Genomic DNA, 26952 nt, shown 5'->3' on the forward strand with positions numbered 1-26952 from the left:
TACTAATTTTATATCTTGACATAACTTTGTTATCTTAGATTCGCGAGCTCTCTTGCAATTTCGATGCTGTATGCATAGCGTACATCAAAATGTAGTTTTATTCTAAGTTTAATACGTATCGTTACATTTCACGTGCATTTCACACATTGCTCTGCCATATTGTCATGTTTTTAAAGCTTAGGCATCGAAGGCACAGACCCATAAGGCATTCAGCCACGATTGAAAATTGTATATAAATAGTTTAAACGGCTAGGTATTCAATTAACCGAATTAAATATTTTTAAACTTAAACAAATACTTAGTTATAAACGTAAACCTCATTTATTTTATACCTAGTTAAATCGTATGACCAAGTAAATAATTAAAAAAAACATTCCCTATACATAACTCCCGCGGGAACAATATATGGGCATTTGTCCTTTAGTACACCTGCATGAAAAAAGATCTTGTTCGAGCAAGTATAATGAAAAATAATTTTGTAATGTGTAAAATTATGACAGTAACTACGATAAATATTTCTAGTTAGTTATGTAAATATTAGATAGTCTAAATATATTATTATGCATTTGAGATTCTATAAATTGTATTAAATATACTGGCTAAATAAACGCCTTATGTGATAAGATTACTATAGGGGTTAACTGTGAAAATGTGAATGTCAATTGAGTGTAATGGAACTTATGGAACCGAAATCTTAATAAATTTATGATTCCACTTTTTTTTGATAACTAGCAGTCGGCCCGGTCCGCCTGATGGTAAGCAGTCACCGCCTATGGACGCATGCAACTCCTTGCCGACCTTTTAAAAACATGTACAATTGTACACTCCTTTTTTACTATTATCGTTAAAGTCAAACATGTATGTATAAAGGTATTTTATTAAATATTACTTTTATTACCTACCTATCATCACTGATCACGCGCCATGTTGCGGAATTTCACTGGAACAATTTTTTTCATACTATACTGAACTGTCACCCTATACACTACCTATACATGAGAATAACAGCGCCCTCCTGACAATAATCATATTTTGCTTGGCTTACGTTGTATTTATAAATTTATACAGTGTGCTTCCTGTAACAGGAGCAATAAATTAAACTAAAGGCTGTACTCAAACTGACCAACATTTGTTCAGCAACTTTAAAAAATTATGAATCCTTTAGACTTCCTCTTTTTCATACAAAATAAATATTGCCTTCAATGTACGCTGACATCAGTGTGTTTGACGTTGCTTGTCACGCTTTAAACATAACAAAATTTGCAATACATTGCGTCTTAGAATAAACTTTAAAGTGTAATAAAAATCAAAACATGATTTTCAAAAGTTGCGGAACTAATGTTGGTCAGTTTGAGGAGTACAGCATTTAGTTTAATTTATTGCTCCTGTTACAGGAATCACCCTGTATATTCTTCGCATTTATACTTATCAAAATATCATACGAGTACGAGCTTATTCCAACTATACCTACTGTGTTGTTTCTCACTTTGTATCTTCCTGTAATTCATCGTATTATAACAAAAATGCATTTTTGAATAATCTAATACCTTTAAACGAGCAATTCTTGTTTATATATATATATATATATATATATATATATTATATATATATATATATTTCGGGGATCTCGGAAACGGCTCTAACGATTTCGATGAAATTTGCTATATAGGGGTTTTTGGGGGCGAAAAATCGATCTAGCTAGGTCTTATCTCTGGGAAAACGCGCATTTTCGAGTTATTTTATGTTTTCCGAGCGAAGCTCGGTCACCCAGATATTAGTAGTAATAGGCCGCCTTAAGTGATCGATGAAACGACCGTTAGTATGAGTTTACTTACTTTAATATGTACTTACAGCGAGCTGCTTAATTGACTGGACACTTGAATGGAATTTATTCACAAAGTGGCCATGCACTTTTGCAGCTGTGTATATCTACCTAACTATTTGTATTCTCTATTTGTTCTACCTTTTCATGAAAACCCTGTTGTTGTGTTCTGCATTTTTAACTTAGCTTTTGACTTATATATGTAAGCATTCTTATGAACTAGGTTTTTTAAATCAATTTAGAAAATAATTTCCCTAAAGCGGATTTAATTGCGATGTTGGTGTATTTAAGTACAATTTTTTCTATATCCCACATCGTCTATGGAACGCTATATTGTTTCTTCTTGTACTGCTTATTAAGTTCGACTTTTTATTTATGGTGACAAATTGGACATCATAATATATACATAGATAGGTGCATTATGTATAATTTACATTGTTACTAGTGCCGCGACGAATAAATTCATTATTGAATACGTATGCTGCGGCTAAAGTGAAGCATCTCCTAATATCGGTCACCAGTTAGGTTTAAGTACAGTCAGTAGCAGAACTTGCTAAGCGGGCGAGGTGTTCTAAATTACCTTAACACGCTCTTAACCTCATAACAAAAGTCGCGTCAAGATCATTTTGATTTTAGCAACTTCTGCTGTTGACTATATGTAAAATTAACATGGCTGACATTAGGGATGGGCCGTCTTTAAGATAGGCCTATAAGTACCTACCAAATATGTGATACAATACTTTGTGCTCAAGACTTTTGGCTATCCGTAGGATGACAAAAGTAGATTTTTTTATTGTTACTAGTTTTAAAAATCATGGATTTGAATACAAGTATTGAAGTAACAACTGTGTTTTTTAAATTATTACCTTCCATCTACTTCCAAGATTATATTACCTAGATTGATTTTCACATCAACTATTCGGATAAGGATTTTATCTTCCCTACTATGGGGGATCAAAGTGCCACTTTTGTTCCCTGCTGCCTGTCGATTTTTATTTAAATAGCCCTCTAGCGGTCATGCTTTGAAATTTGTTTGCCTTCTAGCTAAGTATACTATCCTAAACCGTACTTCTAAAAACACCGTTTAGCTAAATTATTTGTCCCCAAGCAATTTCCGTACAATTACACTAGATGGAGCCACGGGTGTGATAAAATTGTAATAACTAATAAAATAAACTAGTACTTATCTTCACAAAAAAGTGTACTTGTAAACATCGGTATCTATCGCTGAAAGTTTCAATACTTAGGTACATATAAATTACTCAGTGATATAAACGAATGCAGGCCTAACCAGCTTTGCCTTTGATAGTATTAGCCTATATGGGTGTAACAAATTCGGGAGTGTTACATCAATGTGTGTTGCAGATTGAGCCTATACAAACATACTCTCTCTCGATTTGAAAAGATCCAAGTTAAGGTAGCATTCCATTTACAACCGCAGCTGCACTACTGCTCCGACACTAGTGCTGCACCGGTAACGGCGTAACATGTAATGCAGCTGCAGTCAAGCGTTGCAAGCGTAGCGTTTAGTGCGAATCATTGGCAGAATAATAACGTTTCTGCGTTCCACCCTAACCTAACAATATGCTTGGACTTATCGTACAAGACTGCTGCTTTATCAAGGGTACCTACACATTACTAAACCTATTAATCATTAATATCTCTACAGACGGTTTGATAAAACATACCCCAAGCCGCCGGCGAAGGTCGTAACTTCGCAAGTTGACAGATACCTATAAATAAATATACATAACATAAGTATACATTTCTTCACCTTAATCCATTGTAATATGATGAATATAATGTATACATACATATTTATGAACTCTGTACCTACAGATGAACCTATCTACGAGTAGAAGAGGACAATAAAGCAACTAGCAAAACAAGTATCTAATCTATTTGATACTTTTACGCTAACTTCGTTTCCTAATATGGCCCAGAAAGTTTGTTTTATCTTTCATTTTCATAGATATCCCAAAGCGACTTGCTAAATGGAGACTCGCGGCGGCGGTGATGTTTGAAGTGGACATTCCTATAGGTTTTAATATAAGTAGATAGACCTACTTAATCTTGGTAAAAATAATTATTAGTAAAATTAGGGTAGATTCCATACGTACCTACGACTAAAACTTCCATTTTGTATGATGTAAGTAGGTACTAATTGACAGGGCAAGGATGTCGATATCGAATTGACATGATTAATTGATTAATATCCAACAATATCCAGTATATAATTACATATAATCCAGTAGCCACCTCTTTTATCACAAGATAATATACATGTACCTATCAAATAAATGCATTCGTTAATAGTTATTTACGATACAAGTGCGAAAAATAGGAAATTTGCAAAAAGTAGCGGTGTGTACTGTGTGTGTAAGAAACAAATGCGCAAAAACAAACTAAGTAATGCGTCAGCGTGTTTTTTACTCGAGATTATGACCGATGTCATCCGATGTGTAAATCTACGAGTATTTTTCATTACCTACTTACCTAATTAAAAGTAAATCGTTTTCATTGCTTTCAAATTGTGTACGTTTCGATATAATTAATATACACCTAAGGATACCCTAACACAGCGGTCGGCAACCTACGGCCCGCGAGCCTCCTTGGCTATTTTGTATGTAATATTGACGAACGACAATGTCTGATAAAGTCATAAATATTAACAAAATACTGCCCGCGTCAACTTCGTTAACTACTCTATGTGGCCCTTGGCTGTTACCTGTCGTGATTGTTTCACCGGATGGTCTCATCGGTAGATCAGCGCTGGAAGTCGCCAGCAACATGCTGAGATGAGACCATTTCGTGGCACTTTATCCTTTTATTCTCTGTTATATCTCTTGTTATATCTCTGTTATATCTGTTACATCTGTTTCTATTTTGTGTTTGTGCTCACGAATAAAATTATTTCTATTCTATTCTATTCTATTCTAAAAGGTTGCCGACTCCTGCGGCCTAACATATAGGTAAAAAAAAATCTTCTTAAGATAATAAGTTGGAGACGGATTATCAAAACCTCATTAAAGTTTAATGTGCAATCTCAAATTTCACTCGGTATTTTCACCTAATATACCTACCTATCATTTAGGTATGTGATCCCAAGATTAGAATTTAGTTAAAGTATACGATAGCGTGTCCATTAATGTTTAATTGATCCACCCTTGATCGGTCGAAGTACGTGACCCAATTGTATTGTCCTAGCTTAGGTACTTTAGTTCTGTGACTGTTTTATAGTCAGAGTCAGACTAACTGCGGCTGCGGCTTTGTCTGCGTACGAATTCGGCTTGTGTTACATTCGTTCTCCCCTTATTTGCCATATTTATAATAGAAGGGCTAAGTTTAGAATTTTAGATATGCAAGATTTCACACATTCACTGTCATCGGCTACGCTCGTAGCGCGTAGCTCTCGCTGACAGTGAATGTGGTAATTAAAATTGGTCAAGTAGTTGAGTTGTGAAAAGTTAACAGACTGATAAAATGAGGATCTGATAGACAAAAGTTAATTTCGAATTTATAAAAAGTATAAGCAGGGTAGGGTATGTAAGGAGTAGGTATAGTTTGGCGTTGGCAAGACATTTCTGTTAGTAGAAACAGACGGTAAATTTGAAAAATGAAAGCGTGAAGTGTCAGTCTTCCATACAAAGTTCTGTTTTACGGCAAAGTGCGTTTGCCAGGGTACACCTAAAGGTAGTTTGCAGCGAATTCGGCAAATGCCGGGTATAGCATAATGTAACTTAAATGGGCGAATATATTATATTATTCAATACGTTTATATTATGTGTAATTATGAAGCACTCGCAGTAAAGAAATATGCATTTATCGTGTTTTATACACTTCAATTATTGGACTCAAGAACCTCACAATAAAATTACCCTAAAAAAAGAAATAGAAAGAATCCGACCAATTTTGTGCTGGACTACGGGCGATAATAAAACCGAAAACAAGAGTCATAAAACACCTCTACGTCCAATATCGGATTCAATTTTATGTTATGTCAATTCCGCCGCTACCGTTTGATGGTCTCGTTATTTATTTGTCTATGTGTTTGACAATTGCGTCTTATTTTTGATCGAATCACTTCTTTTTTTGAGTTCGATATCAATATATAGAAGTTGCGAATAAGGCTTAAGTATGTGCACGAGAGTCATACCTTATGTGATGAAATACTTACTATAAGTTTGACACACATATTCTTATTTACATATTCTTATATTATGACACCGTAAGATTGTGAACCCGTTAGTTTATAATCTAACGTAGGTTAGGTTAGGTTAGATTATAATCTCCCTACCGTCAGTTTATAAAGTAACTAGCGAGATTATAATATAACGAGTGTTTACAATTTTACGGTGAATATACAATACAAACGGGTCTACCGCGATATAGTTTTATTGTTTTTACCTTAAAATCCGAGTTGCACCAGCTACTACGGGTACTATAGGCGATGAAGATATACATACATACTTAGATACATAGATAACATCCATATCATATACGTTATTTATTTATGTCTATAACTCAGAAACTCATGATAAACACACAAATACATGCCCTTACCGGGATTCGAACCCGGGACCTAATTCGTAAGCACGGTCATTACCGACTAGGCTAGGAGGCCGTTAACAACATTTTTAATACGGTATTTTAATTAAAAGTAGGCAAGTAGTCTAGACAGGAGGCCTTTGCCCAGGAGTGGGACACTTTATATGCTTAATAAAATAAAAGTATATTCATGTCCGACTTATCCCTTCTTTTATTTAGGTATGCTATAGGTAGGTATTGGTCATAAATTTTCACGAGGGCCGAATTACCATTTTTAGAGGGTGCGTTACCTATCCTATCCTATCATAATCAGTACTTTATACATAATAATCAGGCTAATTCATAACTGTGCATAATAGGTACGCGTGTCCGGTCGTCTGTTAGCGGGAAACGGCCTAGATAATTTATTGTCGCCAAACGCTTTAGTGTGCCCAGGGCCTAAACGACATTTGTTTGAAGCTTGCATATCTAATTTGGTGATCTATGCTTATAATTACTGGCTCGTGTGTTCAATAGTTGACGTTTCACGACCATTCGTCACTTAAGCCCGCAATAGACGTGCACGCGACCTGCAATATTTCCGTCTGTACTAAATTCATGGGTTTAACTTATTCACATATCTAAACTCTCTTTATTGTGTAGAACTTACCATATTAATTGACTCAAGTTACTCAGTAGTTTTGTAATTTTAGAAACAAAGTGAGTAAAGCACTTCATTTAATCTAATTTAAACTGTTAGACATACATACATTGAATAATTTTACGGTTTAGAGTCACTTGTTTTAATTCACTCGCGCGACATGTTTCGGAGCGCCTAGCCTAACGCTGCTCGCACTGTTAGTGCTTGAGAAAGGAGACCTAAAGTCTATTTTTTTATTCGGTATACTTTAGGCTCTCCGAAAATGGCGAGTGACTTAAAACAAGTGAGTCAACCGTAAAATTATTCAACACTTCATTTAAGCTTCGGTGTAACCATGGTGCGCTATGGCGGCGGGGACACGGGACTGAAAGCTAAAGGATCCGTGAATGAGAACCATTGGTTTGAAAAACCACCGAAAAGGGGATTCCTAGCTAGCAAATTCATTGAGTTTTGCAACAGAACAGATTTGCACGGCTACAAGTATATTGTTATGGAGGATATTAATTTGCCGGAAAGGTATGTTTAATTTTTTTGCTTTACGAGTACCTTGATGAAAAACTAAAATGCTAAATTTTCATTTTTTGTACACGCTAGGAAGTAGGTAATTCTTCATAATTCGTACGTGTGTACTTCGACGTATAAAGTTTGGTTTTTAGTTAGTCGTGAATTGTTAATATTCCATTCATTTGACATTGTTATTTTTTATTTCGATCTTTTGAAAAACAAAAACTAAAAATGTACATCCTAACAGAGTTAAACAGAGCGTTAGAAATAGTTAACATATAAAGCAATTTAACTTCACAGTAATGCAACCTCCGCCACGGCATAGAGAAATAAGTAAGCGTATAGAGTGCTCACTCCGTACATGAGTTTTCTTACTTAATTATATTGGGCCGGGAAATAGTTAAAACGTATTGCTAATAAGTTTAAAACTTAATACTTATTAAGCTTTTTTATCATACTTAAATAAGTTTTCACAAAGCTCGGTTTGTATGGAGTGAGCACTCTATGCTTACTTATTTCTCTACGGCCACGGCAGTTAAGGTATCTAAATTTGATCGGATGTCCTGCCTTGATGGAGTTATCGGCGCGGCGTCTGTAACTAGGGTTGTACTGGACCAAAAAATAAGTACCGTAAAATGGGGTGAGTAGGGGCAAAACTGACATCCAAACCTCGATAACATTTTATTTTTACATATGCAAACTGAATGGTGTATATAATAAGTGTTCCGGACGTTTGTATTTTAGTTTTATTTTATTTTGGGTAGTTCCATTTCATAACTTTGACGATAAACAGGAAATCCCACCTCACCCCGTAGTCCCTCGTAATTGGGGTGAGATGGGATTTCATACAAAGGTGATTTTGGAAGATTGTAGGATCGATTTTTTTTATTATGAGTATTACTATAGTTCCATTTTAAATTGGAATACATTATTTTTGTAGCAGTAGCCTTAAAATCCTATCTCACCCCCTTTCATCCCTTCTCTCCCCATTCATAACCCAACTCTCCTCGCGAACCCTACTCACCCCATTTTACGGTATGTCTTAGCGTTTAATTATTACTACTTAAAACTATAAAACTGCCTGTGGCGTGTAATATTTAAGAAGGGGTTTTTAAATATATTGTTACTTAAAAACTATCGTAAGAAGTTGCTGTCGGTTGTCATACGAAGCTAAATAAAATATTTCGATGCAATATATATTTTGATTAAGGTGATCATTAATTAAGGTGATGTTCTGTAGGAGCCTGTGGGCGCTGGCGGTGGTTTTGAGCGTCGGCGTTGCGGCGTATTTTGTCGTCACCGCCTATCGTTGGTACGCTCGGAACCCCATCGTCACGGTAATTCATTTATTATTATGATTAAATGGCGAAGTCAGCTTGAACATTTCTTAAGAAAAAGGAAGGCAGAACATTGTCATGGCAGTAATAAAATAATAGACCCCAAATATTTCAATTTGATGCAACTTATCTATATTTCGTTTTTTTTTAGCATTAGAAATAAGGTAAACAATCTTGATGTGTCTTTTAATTGAAAAACACATTTTAAAAATAAGTTACGGTAAATATGTAACAATTATGAATCTAATACGATCTTTTATAGTCTTCTGCTTTCATAAGTAATAGTTATTAATTAAAAAAAAAAGTGTTTTTCAATTAAAAGACATGTCAAAATCGCTTACCTTCTTTCAAGTTCTTTCTAATGCTAAAAAAACGAACTATAGAATAATGTTCAATTAATTTACTTAATTAACTATACATTATTCAAGAGACCAGCAAATATATAAAAAAAAACGAATCAGCATAATTTGACTTCATACGCAAACATTGGGCAATGGTGCATAATCCGTGACAGACTGCCGCGGCCGCGACAAACGCCCATAAGTATTCGAACTTTAAGATACGTCAAATACTAGAGATTGAAACGATATGGATTGGATATATGTCAGTGTCAAACAAGTGTCAAAAGTGACGCGATTGTTTGAAGAAACGTCACTTTTGACACTTGTTTGACACTGACATATCCATTCCATATCGTTTCAATCTCTAGTATTTGACGTATCTTAAAGTTCGAATATGGCCGTATCAATCAGCTCGGCGGAGGATATTATATAGGTGCGTTCGGAAAATGGGCCTGAAATCTAGCAAATGGGTCGCGAAACTCACGCGAAATCGCACCCTATAGTTGCATGGAGATTGTGCGCTGTATGCGCTATCAAGTCTAAAAACTCTAAAATAACACGCGTGCGTGCGTGTGCGTGAATTTTTAAATGTTCGGACTACGGACATTTACATTCGGTCCTTAGTCCGTACCATGGTCTAATAAAACATGGTCTTCTCTTCCCAGAGTGTCACTTGCCTACGTCACAATAACATTGCCACTTTATTTCAACATAACATGTTACATGGGTACATTATATCTATGGTTAATAAGTTAATTTATTTCTTTATAATTTAATAATTTTCATTTATATGTATTTTATCTTAAATTTTACAATAACACGTCATTTTTAATTATTAGTTAGCAATATCTTCCGATTCACGAAAGAAATTTCAGACGTTCGGGTAATTCTCTTTACACTACTGGCAACTCAGGATAGCGCTGTCACATTTGACAATCCGCCATTTTGTCCCTGACCGACCGTCCTTGTCGAACGCGTGTTAATTGTTATTTCCTTCTCGCTCAGTGTCAGCAGTCGTAGTGTTTTCCAAACTTTTCACGTCGTAAGCTTGGTAATTAATGTTTTGTTACGAAAATGGTTGGCTGCTCTATTCGGAACTGTAAGAGTAGGAGTGAAAAGTGCAGTATAGATTTGTTTTATTTTACTATGTTTCTACATGAATAACTTAAAATTAATGCCGTTAAAATAATTTTCACCGTTGGTTAAAATTCTCCCACATTTTAAAGTTTGAGAACCTGTAAACAGCATGATGACGTAGGCAAGTGACAGTTAGGTCATTCGCGAATCTCGGAAGAGAGTACCAGGCGAAGTATATTATTATACCATGGTCCGTACGGTAATCCTCTTTGGGGAAATCATCCACCACAAGCGTGGTACGAGTAAGCGTGCTCGAGAAAAATCGACCCATCGAAATCAGTCAATACAGAGGGCCTAGTAACATTAATAAACATATAGTCACTGAGTTCGTAGCATCTGTCATCCCGATACATTTTTTCTTTTCGTTTAGGGTTTGTCGACGATTGTCGCCTTGGCTAGGCCCCCAGCTCTCATAGAAACGCGAGCAATCGATCTGATGGATTACCCTTACACCTACAGTGCTATAGGTATATGAATGTGTCCTAAGCTAATAGACTTAAAGATATATTTGATATATTGCTGTTGCAGGTGATCGAGAGCACTCACGGTCCCGTCTGGGACGTGCCATTTCCAGCTGTCACTATTTGCGATTTGAATACCATTTCTCGGAGAGCGGCAAAGGAGTTCGCCGCAAATGTGTCGGTATCTGTAGTTAGGCAATAACGTGTTATGGGAAGGTTAAGGGGGAGAATCAATCATGTTTCTACTTATACGCAGAAGTAGTTAACCAGACGAGGAGACCTAAACGCTTTTATTATCTATGGTTGCGATGTGGTGTCACACTGTGGGGCAACAGCACAAACGCAATTGTCCTCTTTATACTACAAAAAAAGTGCATCCACATTAGAGTCTGTGCGGAAAGAGAAGAGCCGTGGAATGTATGGCGCCCAATATATTCCACGACTCTTCTCTTTCCGAACAGACTCTAATAGCCAAGATATCCCAAACCATTGACGTATATCTCAGGACTGGCCACGGGCAGTAAGAATGGGGCATGAATGGGGCCAGTACAATTAAATGTGTGACACCGCTACAAAGCTACAATGCGATTGGTTGATGAGTTCACATCACGCGCGCGATAGGTCGCAACTAGATGCGTTAGACTGCACGATTGGCTGTAATTCGTGAGTGATAACCGCTGAATTATTACCATTTTTAGTTCACGTAAGGCCCGTCTAAGATATACGTCAATACCCCAAACTGAAAGTTGTAGGCCTCTCTTCACTAAAAGTTTTAACACTTCCCTACATTTTGCAGGTTGTAACGTTTGTGAAAAATTATCCACATCTAAGTATTCAAATATAATAAAAGGGAACGACGTAAATACAATCGAATTCTTCCGGAATCTGTCCTTGACATCTATCAGAAAGGTCCCTACTACAGCGTTATCATCAAAATTTATAATAAAATACCCAACTCTTTAAAAACAATAGGAAAACCCAATTATTAATACTTAACGGCGCAGTTATTAATACTTAACGGTGTCACGGGCGATAAATATTGGAAAGGTGCCTAGTCACGAGTCACGACCCTTCTATAGGTACGGTGTAATTCGAACATTGCTTATAAGATATCACAGCGATATGATGCCGATCTGTCAGTGTCAAAAGTGACATTTCTTCCACCAAAAACGTCACTTTTCACACTGACAGATCAGTATCGTATCGCCGTGACATCTTATAAGCATTTTTCGAATTGGGCCGATAGACGGTATTCGTTTCCTTGCCTATATTTCAGGACCCTTCCTCCGAACATCACCGCGGATAATGTATTCGAGTACCTTCGCTGGGCTCCCTTGCTCCATTCCTCGTTTCAAGCCAACGACACACAAAAATTGATGTTGAGCAAGCTGCAAGATGTGCTAGATCTCAATAAAATCACAATGGAAACACTTTTTGCAAGTGTAAGTCGTTTAATTTGTTCATATTTTGAGTTAATTATTAGGAAAAATATTTACTGTATTTTTTTCCGTAAAATATAAATTACAAGGAAGAACCATGAAAATGTAAGTAACTTATTCCATAAAAGTACTTACGTTTTGTAATGTAATCTCATTAAATACACGCCGGTAAACATTTGTTTACTCAATAAAATTCTGATGAGAAGCACTTTAGACGTTCTCGGGCTCGAAGAGTTTCGTACACAGACTTAATTATCAATATACTTATAAGTTATATAAGTTCCTATATTACTTTTACCTCTAGAAAATAATATATAGGTAGAACATTTATAAGCTTCAGCTGCCTCCGTTTTTAGGACTCTTGACACCCCGAACAGGATCGTAAATACTAATTAGGTTCTTCTGTGTGTGTGCTACATAATGCTACACGTAGGTAACCGATTTTAGACATACATACCAAAAATTCATACCAAATGCGTTTTTAATACTAAGTGCGATTAACAACAGCAAATGTGAACGATTTCGTCGATTTCCTTGTGCCACAATCAGTCATATCTCACATCACAGTTAAAACAATTGAAAATGGCGCGTTATATGCATTACATAGTGAACAAGACTTTTAGCGTCCATGTTCACGTTCCCAGATGTCGCCAGTGTCATCGTGCGGCCAGTTGGTACAGCGCTGCATGTGGAAGAACACCGTGTACCGCTGCGAGATGCTCTTCCAGCAGGTGTTCACGCAGCTCAACCTGTGCTGCGCGTTCAACTACTTCGCGGTCAACGTCTCTCTCAACACATTGCATGCGTAAGTATAAACGTGGTCAAAATTACTTGAAAATTCTCTGAATTCGTTTTACCGAGCGGCCAGCCAGTTTAAGAATAAGAATAAAAAAAAAAGAATAAAAATTGTTTATTGCCACACACATACAAGAATACAAAAACGATCAAGGAAAAACAAACAATAGACATGTAGAACAGCAACAAATAACATAGCATAGTTTCTTAAGTCTATCTATAACAATGGTGTGACAAAAGGAATGGACTCAGCATTTGCTGTATTACAGACTAGCTGTCACAGCGCTGGCTTTCAGTTTACCATTGCGATTTAGTACATTATTGTCGAGGTTCGGAAGTAGCTACTTGCAGGCTGAGGATTCGTTTTAAACGGACGACCTTGGGAGTCCGTTTAATTGAATCCGAAGCCAGCAAGTAGCCTTCCAGCCGAGTCATATATAGTGCTTTTCTCAAAAATGGTGCAAGAAATAGAAATATTTTACAGAACTTACAGAAGCAACGTTCTAATTTTCAGAGAAAAAAATACAACTATTAAAAAATTTGCTTGCCGCCTTTAAAAAAATAAAAGAAGTGTATTTTTCTATTGAAAATACGCCAACCTATTTGAGACACTTAAATAGTCGCGGTACTAACATTAAGCCTGTAACAGACTATCGCACTGCACCGCGACCTTGGAGTGTCGCACCCATAAGTGAGAGCGAGAAAGAGATATCTGTTTCTCGCTCTCACTTATGGGTGCGACGCTCCAAGGTCGCGGTGCGGTGCGATAGTCTGTTATAGGCTTTATAATAATAAGTGCTGATCATCTGTTTGGCTGTTTAAGGGACCTATGCCTTCATTTGATATGGCCATTTAAAGTTTTAAAAAGTTTGGAACTCGTTAAATAATGGAATTTGTATGCGACATTGCAGTCCCGAAATCGAGACTGCAATGTTTTTAACTTTTTAATTTTTTGAATGACCATAAACTACGCACTTCGCGAACTATTTTTTAACCGGCAACGTCGACTTTGCCGTCCATTTTTGAGAAAATTATCTTTGCAGCGTATAATTATTCTGTGAACAGGACCAACGAGTTGGGCAAGCAGGTGGCGCCACGCCGCGTGGCCTCTTGCGGCTACCAGACCGCACTCACCGTGCTCATCAACACCGCGCCTGACGACTACTACAGCTCCGCGGTAGCCTCGCAGGGCGCGCTGGTGCGTGTACTGTGTCTGTAGTCATAGTCACCATACCCCGCTCACTAGCGAATTGCCTGTGACACACGAACAGACAGGCACACGACTTATCCTATAATGTTTTCCGTTTAAGCTTTTGAGGTACGGAACCCTGAAAACTATAATAACTAAACCGAAATAAATCCTATATCTGGCTTTGATCTAAATAGAACCGTTGTCAATATTGTAATCGTCCAGTATTGTTTATCACTTTAGACGAGGAAGTTAAATACGTTACAATAATATCAATGCTACAATCCGATTATAAGATCTAATCTGATTATTAAGCACCTTCGCATTGCCTTTGAATAAGTGTCAACTAGGTGGCGTAAATATTTACCTATTTTACAGCAAATCATGTTACTCGCAAATGTAGATAGGTACTATAGGTATGTTCCTAAATTGATAACTACTGGTAATCTCAACTTGATATAGCTTTTTTATAAAACTTGATAAAACTCTACGTAGGAAATATTTTTCATAAATCGAAAACATGGACATGTTTTCAAGAGTGACGTTATGTCCAGCGGACGCAGCATGGTTCCATTTTTATCGCCTGTCACTATGCCCGTCACTTTCGCACTGACATACTTGTTAGAACGTGACGCATGGTGCGATAAAAATGCGACTGCTACCGCCGCAGGTGTTAATAGATGACTCGTACAACTTGCCGGACCTGGACTCGCAGGCGCGCATGGTCAACCCATCCACGGAGGTGCTGATATCGCTATCGCCCGAACGCACATACGCCACGCCTGGCATCAAGTCCTTCCTGCCGGAACGACGGCAGTGCTACTACAACGACGAGGTAATTAGTTTAGCGACAGGCCAATTCGAACGTAAACTGATATCTAAATTATGTCATTTAGTTATCGTGCGTTTCGCTAGTACTTCTCCGTACAGTCAAAGTATGCCAAAAATATGAATACACGACCTTATTTGTGTACCTACCTACATTTTTTTGGCACTTTGTCTGTGTTGATATGTAATACCTTGACTGTCCATGTATTGGCGCGAGCGTGACGCACGATAATTAAATGACATCAATTAGATATCATTCTGATTTTCTGATGTCAGTGTACGTTAAAATTGGCCTCTGAAGTATTTAAAATGCACGCCGTGTTATGTCCGGCGGGACGCATGCCTGTCCTAAATATTGCGACTTTCGAACTCATTAGTCTCATTACGTCTAGAAAGATAAAAGGTTTTATTATTTAAATGTAGGGTTTATTGTGGTAGCCCATTTTTGTTACCAATTAACGTTAGAATTAGGAAACTTTGTTACTAATTGTAAGGTGATAACGTTGAGCAGATATTGTAATGTAAGTACCTACTTCTTTTTTGTTTTTTTTTTTGCTTAGTGGTTTAAATTTGGCTGGGTATGGATCGATATTATATTATTATATAATATTATATTATATTACATATTATATAATATCGATATAATATATTATATACATAATATATTATAATATATATTATTATATTATTATTCTAGTATGAAATGACATGAAAATATTCAATTTAATTAAATGTATTAAACTTAATGAGTAATTATCAAAAAAAAAATGCATCATAGAATAGGGACCTATAGAAATGTACTGTGACTTTCTACGAAGCATGTCTTTATGTGATAATTAATACTATGTTATGTGACTGTATATTTTATATTCGTGAGAAATAAAAGGCTTTTTTATTTTTATTTTATTTTTATTTATGGATCGATATAAAAACACACATAATATGGGGCATTGTCTATGAAAAGGGACCTTATTGTAGATGGCGCTTACGCCGCACAGCGTCGCGCGGCATTGTATTTATATCGGAGCATCGTTAATAATGGCGTAACCGCCATCGACAATAAGGTCCCTTTTCATAGATAACGGCACATATGGTAGTACGTTATGGTACTTTATCTTCTTCGTTCCGTTTACCGCAGACAATTTTTTTTTTACTTTAGCAATATCAAGATCTGATATCAATTGACGATTATGAATAAGTACTATGACGCACTTTAAATATACCTATGTAGATATTAATCTATTTAAAAATCAACCCCGCTATCTGCTCAAATCAACCGATACTAATTGATTCTAATGAAAAGAAGTACAACTCCTAAACAAATATTATGAAACTTGTACCTTTTTAAATTGGAATTCCATTGACTGGATTACCTTGCTATTATAGAAGATAGTGATCTTTGTATAGATCTTGTGTGTTTCTTTAACAATGAGACGCCATAGTGGTGACATTATTTATTTCAAAATTATATCTTGCAAATGGTATGGAAACATTATTACTGACTGAGTTTCACTATCAAAAAATGTATTCTACAAAAAGTGTAGGTAAATTCACAGGTAAACTATATGTGGAGAATCGGTCGGTCTACGGATCGGTCAAGGACCTAATGGGACCAGCTCCGAAATTGCGAAGTATACAGCTGTTAGATAATGTCACACATACACATATATTCATATATATATATATATATATATATATAATATAATATATATATATATAATATTATATATAATATTATATTATATTATATATATAATATCATAGTAAAAGTAGTTTTAGTTGTTTACTATGACTTGTATTACAGAGTCACTCAAAATACGTTGTCAAAAATATTTTTCTTACATACACATCTTTACAAGAAATTATATGTATAGGTACGTAGGTAACTTAAAGCTACAAATTAATAACTAAAATATAATATGTACCTATCTTCAATCCTTTTGCTGTATACACGCACGCGGTTTGTTAAAATTATCAACAATATGCCGCAATTATATGTATATGAGTATTATATATTCACCTTTTAGTTTAGGGTATGGCAAACCATAAAAATACCCTGTTAATTTAATTTTTTAATTGTCATGTATTTACATGACACCGAAATTACTAAGAGCGGTTGCGTTTATGTAGGTAACAATTGCTAAAAGCTTTCAGTGCTACCTTTATTCAATTATATAACTTTGATATGATATGTGCTCAAAAGAATTTGACTTGTTTCAGCTTCAAATTAGCCAGTTCCGCCACTACTCTTACCATAATTGTATGGCTTTCAAGAAGGTGCAGTACATAAAGAAAACGTGTGATTGTTTGCCATTCTACTTTCCAACTACAGGTTATAATTTATCTTCTTTGTAGCCTCTATGAGGAGCTGTCAAAGCGCCTTATATAGGCTTCTGGTGACCAGAGGGCTGACCAATATTTTGCCCAGCGGATCAGCATTGGCATCCAGCGGGGCAATGCGGGCAGTCTTCTGGGTACCCTACCTTAGCGACCACGAACTAGGCCAATTTTTTTATCTATAAGTTTTTATTTTAAGTGTTTTTATTAAATTAATAATTGTCTTCTAATGCTACTTAACTTTTCGGTTCCTACATATGTTAATTTTTGTTAGGGGAATGTTTATTAGGTTGTTGAGTTATTAGATTTACCTACTTTTATATGCTATCGAATGTCTTCAAATATGATACTTTCGTTCATAATTCGTGTAAGTTTTAATACTTTTAATTTTTTTTATTAGATATGTTTTTTACGCCTCCTCTTTAATATTGTACACTGATATTTAAGTATATCTATGAAGATTATCCTACTTTGATTTCAGATGATCATCGAAAATGTAATTTTAAGGACTTGGACTGCTTAGAAAAAATAGGTAAGTATATTATTATATAGCAACTGACTTTAGATGCTAACCGTATTTTAGGTATCGTCATGGTTGGTCATCATTGGTTATTGCATATTAAGCATAAGGGGGTCTTCTCTAATTGAAAAAAATATAATTGAATATTGGAAAAATTACATGTAATTTAAAGGGTTTCGTTAAAAAACCTCTAAAATTAATATTCATATTTTTAAGGTATTCTCTACTCAATTTGAATATAGGTAGGTACTTCTCTACTCAATTTGAATATTTTGAATATAGGTAGGTTATAATAGTGTAAAAAATTACACTATTGATTAATCATCAACTCTTAGTTTTATAAAGACAAAGATTTTCACTTAATTTTTTTCTCTTTTTCCCCTATCTCTAGCGTGTTTTGTTTCCATTAAACTATGGAGCCTTCACTATATTTTTTGCTGATCTAGCTGCTTCAATAGCAACTCATTCATTATTGGAGTACCTATTGGTTAACACCGATTTGTCTGTTTTTCTTTCTTTAGTGCAGCTTTTGACAAGGTTATGAAGGGGAAAAAGAAATATCACGAGACGTTGTTAAGAAGTAATGTAGGGTACATTACTTGATGCATGTTCTGTAAAGATCATTGTATTTCTTGGCTCGCCATACCTATACGGATTATGATTCGAATTCAGTAGGCATGCTAAAATAAAGTATCAAAGAACACAAAAAAGTAGGCATAAGGCTTATATTTAGCCATATAAAATAGAACCGAATCTCTCCCATCAACCATCCCATCCCACATGTAAAACTCCTCCCATCTGTTATAAAAATGTATCCAAAACGCAAACCGTTGCACCGTTCACTATTACTCGCAATTTAATCTTTAGTTATTGAGATATATCGAAAGATGCATAATAGAAGCCAAAAAGTAACGAGTTATTGTAACTAAAAAAGTGAAAAAAAAAACCAAAGTTAAGCTACTTTCAACAGCTCCGTGAACAAAGTTTTGTACATACGGAGCTCTAAAAACGATTAAAATTTACATTCGTATTCATTGACATGTGTGTTTATGTGCCGTTCCCAGGAACGTTCTCCATTTATTACTTATAGGGAATATTCTCGCACGAGTTTGTGGAGTAGGTAGGTTATAACGTCTTCACATTCATTTCGTTTCGTACAAAAGTGGATAAATATTTTATATTACATAGTAAACTGTAAGTATACCACAGCTTAGTTATAGGTGAAAAAAAAAGATTGCAAAAAACATGGCTAAACGATTTTTAGAATATTTTATTGTGAATGTGGTTGATTCACAACACAATTAGTATAACCGAGTAAAACATTATAATCCCATGAACCCTCCTGCAGCAAACAATGGTTGAAGGTGTATAAATAAAATATGTTTGTTATTGTAGGGTCAACAAACGAAAGCGAGCCCGAGCCATACAACGTGATGCAGTGCTTGCCGGAGTGCGAGCATTACGACTACCCTTTGGAAGTGGCCCTGGGCATGCTGGCAAAGCAAGCCAAACTGAATGGGATCGCATTTTTGTTAGCAACTCCCACAAATACCGCTTGTTCACCCTATTATTATTTCTCGTCAAAGGATTCGATGAACAAAGGACAAAAAATTGTTGAATGGACGAATAAACTTATTCCATTATTGTCTAATGTTCAACGAAGTTTATTCTCCATTTTATTTGTATTTACACAATTTATTATACATGGCAATTTACTTGTTTCAATCAATTATTAGAACTCTATAAACAATAGAACTAAATTTCGTAAATATTGATGTTACGGAACACTTACGTGATTTAAAATATAAGTAGGTACCTATACATAGTGAACAAAAAAAAATCACACGGTTGTATTACTTACTTATTAGGTATACACACATAACTTGCTTCTGATGAAATGGTTAATTTTTAGGGATCCGTAGTAAACTAGGAATTCTTACAGTTTCGGCACACCCAGCTCCAAAAGTGCACTCATTCACTGCCGCAAATATCAAAAAGCGGCCAAGTGCGAGTCGGACTCGCCCATGAAGGGTTCCGTATTTAGGCGATTTATGACGTATTAAAAAAAAAACTACTTACTAGATCTCGTTCAAACCAATTTTCGGTGGAAGTTTACATGGTAATGTACATCATATTTTTTTTTAGTTTTATCATTCTCTTATTTTAGAAGTTACAGGGGTGGGGGGGACACACACATTTTACCACTTTGGAAGTGTCTCTCGCGCAAACTATTCAGTTTAGAAAAAAATGATATTAGAAACCTCAATATCATTTTTGAAGACCTATCCATAGATACCCCACACGTATGGGTTTGATGAAAAAAAATTTTTGAGTTTCAATTCGAAGTATGGGGAACCCCAAAAATTTATTGTTTTTTTTTCTATTTTTGTGTGAAAATCTTAATGCGGTTCACAGAATACATCTACTTACCAAGTTTCAACAGTATAGTTCTTATAGTTTCGGAGAAAAGTGGCTGTGACATACGGACGGACAGACAGACGGACAGACGGACAGACAGACAGACAGACAGACATGACGAATCTATAAGGGTTCCGTTTTTTGCCATTTGGCTACGGAACCCTAAAAAGCAGAGTCGAACTCGCCCACCCCCCTTCCATTCCATTTGTTGTTATAGCGGCAACAGAAATACATCATCTGTGAAAATTTCAACTGTTATACATAGCTATCACAGTTCATGAGATACAGCCTGGTGATAGACAGACGGACAGTGGAGTCTTAGTAATAGGGTCCCGTTTTTACCCTTTGGGTACGGAACCCTAAAAATGATGTAGCTGCCCGGATTTTTGGCATTTGCGGCAGTAATGCAGTCGGTAGTAATGTCGCGTTCCAATTAATACTGCTGCAGTAGTACAACTGCGGTCGGAATCCGAACGTCACCTTAAAGTTGAATGAATCCCGTTAATGTTGTTTCCAAGAAATATCGCAGCTCGATGTACGTCTATTTGTCTGTTTATCTGTCCGTCCGTCAGTCTGTCCGTGACTTAGTGGAAAATAAAAACTTTAAAAATAATTAGTTGTGCCTTTCTTTCTTAACAAAGTAGCTTTCTATGCAATTGATAGACTGGCTAACATTTAGTATCCTTATATTATATGTGAATAATTAGGTAGGTATAAACGAATCGTTATACCTACTAATTATTCACATTATTGCTTGACACAGTACAGTAATGAACGTATGTTACAGGTAACACGTAGCAGTGTTAATTAGTTGCTCATTTTAGTTGATTACACGCCTTCGGAGTGAGTGTAACCCCTATTGTTTAGGTCACAGAGTCTGTTATGTTTCAGTAACGACGTCAATTTGGACAACCGCTCGCTCCTGAATGTGTTCTTCAACGACTTGGTCTCGACCAGATACCGGCGAGATGTTTATTTAAACTGGCAGAATATTCTCGGTTCGTATGCGTCTGACGATAGATTTATTGCATGCTTCTTAATAAATATTATACTCGCAATTTCAACATTATAAAGGTGCTCTCACACAGCAGTTATAGTCTGTCAAGCCATTTTCGGCAGTAAACAAAAACGGCAAATTTTAAAAATGTTGGCGCGGAAGGTTACCTGCCATATAAAATTTGATTTTCGCGCCTTTTTCTGCTACTTGTTCGACATCACTATAGTTCGTTTTTTTAGCATTAGAAAGAACTTGCAAGAAGGTAAGCGATCTTCACGTCTTTTAATTGAAAAACGCTTTTTAAAAATCAAAAACTATTACTTATGAAAGCAGAAGAATATAAATGATCGTATTAGATTCATAATTGTTACATATTTGCCGTAACTTATTTTTAAAATGTGTTTATCAATTAAAAGACACATCAAGATTGTTTACCTTATTTCTAATGCTAAAAAAAACGAACTATACACAAACGAAGTCCCTCGCCGCGTCTGTCTGTTTGTGTGTTTGTATGTTCGCGATAACCTCAAAAACTACTGAACGGATTTTTATGCGGTTTTCACCTATCGATAGAGTGATTCTTGAGGAAGGTATTAACTGTATAATTTGCGACTGCACGATTGGCTCGAATTCGTGAGTACCTTACCTTACGCTCGGCAAAAATCGGCTAACATACATTGGGTATATTCTGATAGCCCATGATGTGAGGAAGCTAAAAAAAAATTTTGGACGTCAATGTTTGGACCACCCTGTATGTTAATGTTATTTTACATGTGATCTGGTTTTACGCGTAAAACAACAACCATGCAGCCCGTAGTCATCCTATCAATTCTTAGTCACTAAACATACCTACTTTCCTCATTGCCACACACGAGGAGATTGTCAGTATGATTGCCTATTTACGTAGTAGGTAGTCGCGGTAACAAATGTTCCAATAATGTAGGGGGGTGGGGGGGGGGGGAAATACGCGGAATAATAATGATAATGTTGCAAGCAAAAAATACACAAGTACCTGAGTATAATGGGTTACTTTAGCACTGATTGACTAGCTCGATATACCCATTTCGCATATTAGGACATCCGCAAATAAATACCTGATTCTATTCATAATATTTATGCCATTTTATAATCATCCGATTATAAAATGCATAAGAAATAATCAAGAGGTTAAACAAAATTATACCTTCACAGCTAAGATTTAAGGTTGTTATCAAAGAAGTATTTAAATTGATGATAAGGAACGCGGAATTATATCGTGGTTGAAACTGTTGATTAATTAATTAGTTCTGATTAAAAGTAAACATTGAATTACATTTCATTGAAGTGTCAAAAGGACCGCTACGTGTTGGCTTCTGCACACGTCTCACAAAGGTCCGGAACACCATTGTTCCGTGATGGGAAAGCCAAATAAATATTGTTTCTAGAACTTTTACGAAATTATACTTTTATTGAAATGTGACGCGGTGGGCTATATAAGTAATCCATGTTCCTGTTCAAAGTTTGGACACTAGTGTTATATTACACAATGTTGCCTTGTTAAATATTGTCTTATAACGTTTTATAACTGCTGTGTAGAAGCATCTTAATAAGATTTCAAATATGGTAACCAAGAGCACCAGTAATTTCACAAAAACTTTAAAAGTAATAAAGAAACATGACAAAAAGACTCACTATAAACATCTAAATATTTCACCTAGTTTCACAGTAGCTATTGTATAGGTATTCAATTCACATTAACATCTGTCTTGCTGACTGTACGAGTAGGAGTAACTTAGGTTTAAAATTACAAGTTTTTTAACAAAAATATTTTTTTTAGCTTCGTTCGGCGGCCTACTCAGTCTGATGCTCGGCTTCACACTAATATCCGGTTTTGATCTTATTATATTCTTCACCTTCAGAATAGCTTATGATGCATTGAAAACAATTTCGTCCAATGAAAACCTGAAACAAGACTACACCAGCAAACGCAGAGAGCCATCTATCGCCACGAAAGACTTCTATGTTGGAAAACCAGTGGAATGGGAAACGGAAAGACGTTATGGAAATGTAAAGTACTGAAAAAGAAAGAGTACGTCAAGTTTTCAGTAAAATCAGTACGCTTTATGTATACCGTATAATCTGATCTTTTCTGTGCTTACAATTAACTATAATAACTAATAATAAAAAAATATTATAATACAAAAAAAACATTTCAATTTCTTTCATGGTATAGTCATGTCTAAAAATATCGATACGAACAAGTTTAAGTGTCAAAACTATGTATAAATAATGTACACGACCTCCTCCTGAAATATATTTATCTAAAGATTGAAAATTATGTAATAGATCGCTCGACTAGCTAATTGGAATTACCCGGGCGGAAATAGCATCAGGTGCATGCCGGTAGATTGGATGGCATTACTGACCTTAAAATAAATTAAACCTTAAAATTAATGTAATTCCAATTTATAGTTCGTTTTTTTAGCATTAGAAATAAGGTAAACAATCTTGACGTGTCTTTTCATTGAAAAGCACGTTTTAAAAATAAATAATGGCAAATATGTAACAATTATTAATCTAATGCGATCATTTATATTCTTATGCTTTCATAAGTAATAGTTACTGATTTTTAAAAAGCGTTTTTCAATTAAAAGACATCTCAAGATCGCTTACCTTCTTTCTAATGCTAATAAAAACGAACTATAGTTAAAAATGTTGTTTTGTAAACATCTCTCATTATATTTTTTTAATAATTCATGGCATAGTAAAGGAAAAAGCATTTGCATCAAAAGTAATGCTGAGAGCTGCGTTTTTTGGCCAGACAACGCCCATGGGTTACCAAATTTTTAATGTCGAATTGTCGATGTACCGGACGCTGCTTGTTATATATAACGAACGTTGATGGTATAATAAAATTACGGCACAGATAGTCTCACGGTACTTACGAACGTTCACTCCTAATAATGTATGACTGCTATATTTACTACGCGCTTATTATAGCGGTATCGGTATCATAGCTTAGATTATAATAAATAGAAATAAAATAACTTTCATAAAAAAAAACATGTTACATAAAGGTTTGAAATGTCATTAAAATTGTCTCAATTTTGCAATGCAATTCCGCTTGGTGCCCATAGAACGAAATAAACTTCATAGAAATACATATCTGATGACCTGTACGGATATGATGGTCGTTCTTGTCTACGTGACAGCGTGATAAAACGGTGTCCGTCACTTTCTTTCCCACGGTGTTAAACAGTGACAGTTATTTTATCATGTGGATAAAGATGGATAAAGCTATCCATAATAGGCTGGCTAATACTAAACTATGGGCCCGATTCGGATTTTGTAATAGACATCTATTAGATATTTTTTAGACATCGCCAAGATATGATAACGATATGTTTAAGATCTAACCTGTCAAATTTGACATTTCCGCGATTCTGGAGATACTCCTGAACGATTTCCACAAGATATTACTTAGAGATCTAATTCACATCTAATAGATATCTAACACGATCTATCGTAAAAGTGACATTGGTTGCCCGAATTGCGCTGCAAAAGAGAACTAGTTGAAATCTAAACTATAACGTATCTAGAATGGATCTAGTACGTGTCGTCTCTTGTGAATATCTTGAAGTTCGAATACGGCAGTCTGACGCTTAGTCCAAATCTGTTCTTAAAATAAATTGATTAGATATGAATATAATGAAGTACTTAATCGATTTCTCTATAGGTAGGTATATACATCAGGTTTAATTTGTTATTCGTGGTTTGAAATACTCTATCAATTTAAAATTGCGATTGAATCGGTCAAGGCTTCTGCCCTGTAAATGATAGCTCGAAAAATGATGTTAATTGCAAGTTGCAAGAGAAATGCGAGCATTTCATATATCAAAGAATTATTGCATTGGAAATTCCTGCGAAATATTAATTTTAATCACGTTTGCTGGAAGTACAAATATTTAATGATGGCTTCCAATGCAATTTAAATTTTGGCTTAATAAATTGTTTGAACAAAAGCATATATAAGATCGTTACCAGCTCGTTGTTAAAACAAATCCACATAATAAGCCACAAGGATCCAGTTACATGTACGTGGAAAAGTTTCTACATGTCAATAAGGACAAACAGTTTCAAAGCAAATGATAACAAAAACAAACAGGAGTTAATCCCAGTTTCTGTTTCTTTGCCGTAGCATTACCACGGCCGTAAATTAAATTAGCTATTTCGTTTACTCTTCAAAAGCGGTCATAGTTTATTATGTCTGGCCATGGTCTGGCTAGCTCGTTGTATTCTTTGGGCAAAGATCGGTAGATTGTACCTAAACAAAAATGTGGAAATACCTTCGCTTATGTACTAGTTTGCTCAGGGGAGTCACCTCTCTCTCCGCCCCTATTTCACCATGGCGACAGGTGCGACAATTCGACAACTGTCACTGTTGCTGACGTCACAGGCATCCATGAGATACGGTTACCGCTTACCATTGGGGGGGGGGGGGGGCGTATTCCTGTTTGCCACCATCATTGTATTATTAAAAAAAACTTTATTACATCGGCAAAAAACAGGTATTTCTCTTTCGAAGTTTATGATGATGATGATGACAATTGTCACACGATTTAATAGAATTTTCGGTAATTCTTGACAGAAAATGACTTTTGTGTCGGAATATCGTGACAATTGTCGTGTTTCTTGTGACAATTGTCATTAGCTTCGTAAAATAAGTACTTATTTATTGGCGATATAATGCGAGTTTTTTTTAAATGAATATGTTGGTGGCAAACAAGCACACCGCCCGTCCGATGGTAAGCGGTTACCGTAGTCTATGGAGGCCTGTGAGGTCAGTAACAGTGATGTCGACAATTGTCGCACCTGTCACCGTGGTGAAATAGGGGCAATGTACATGTAACTATTTTTGTAAACATGGTGCTTATGAGTTATGACGATCATGCTTATGGTGGACATAAATTTTCCGGCATGAGATAAACTTGACAATAGAAAGCTTGGAAGAGTTTTCTGAATTTTCTGGCAATTTTTACAAGAACTGGAAGTTTTCATTTTGGAAAAATGAAGGTAATTTTGCAGTTTTGTAAACTTCCCGTCGGAACATAAATAACTACCTGCATCGTCTCCACACCGTGTTTGGCGGTTAAAGGCGTTAAGCTTAAGCTAAACCGTTATTTGAAAACACAAAGCTCGCTTTTATGCTCCTGTATTCATCGCAGTAATTACTCTGACTACCCCACAGGGAATGAGTCAGATTTCATCGAGTGAAGACAGCAATCATTTGAAATGAAGTAAGTACCCTATAATTCTGACAACATTGAGACCGTTTGGAGAAAACAGGTCGGCCACGTGAGATTGAACTAAACAGATATCACCCGGCCGCGGCTACTAATCGAGGATCAGCGACCCACATTGCTGAAATAGGTCAATTTAAATGAACTTGGTGAGATCAGTCCTCACAACATTTCGAACTATAATGTATAATTAAACGGTCCAAAGATTCATTTAGTGTTGGCTGTCCGAATACTCCGAATAACTTGAAAGTATGGCGTTCACGAGATCTTACAATACTATCTGTACCCAATACATAGTTAAATATAGTTATACATATAATCAAACGAGGGACCCGAGGTATCGATATATTTAATTCAATA

General features: G+C 35.7%; 1 protein-coding gene across 1 annotated transcript; it reads left to right on the forward strand.

Moving 5' to 3' along the window:
- The first annotated feature begins 7324 nt into the window (after positions 1-7324).
- LOC134660783 (pickpocket protein 28-like) lies at positions 7325-23374 on the forward strand. Its single transcript, XM_063516572.1, has 12 exons — positions 7325-7526; positions 8755-8851; positions 10858-10967; positions 12067-12232; positions 12874-13034; positions 14090-14222; positions 14884-15048; positions 17262-17373; positions 17860-17910; positions 19294-19429; positions 21208-21314; positions 23130-23374. The coding sequence occupies exons 1-12, from the start codon at positions 7345-7347 to the stop codon at positions 23369-23371; spliced, it is 1662 nt and encodes a 553-aa protein (XP_063372642.1). The 5' UTR covers positions 7325-7344; the 3' UTR covers positions 23372-23374.
- Positions 23375-26952: the final 3578 nt, after the last annotated feature.

The sequence above is a fragment of the Cydia amplana genome, chromosome Z (genome assembly GCF_948474715.1).
Source record: "Cydia amplana chromosome Z, ilCydAmpl1.1, whole genome shotgun sequence".
In the NCBI taxonomy this organism is placed as follows: Eukaryota; Metazoa; Arthropoda; class Insecta; order Lepidoptera; family Tortricidae; genus Cydia; species Cydia amplana.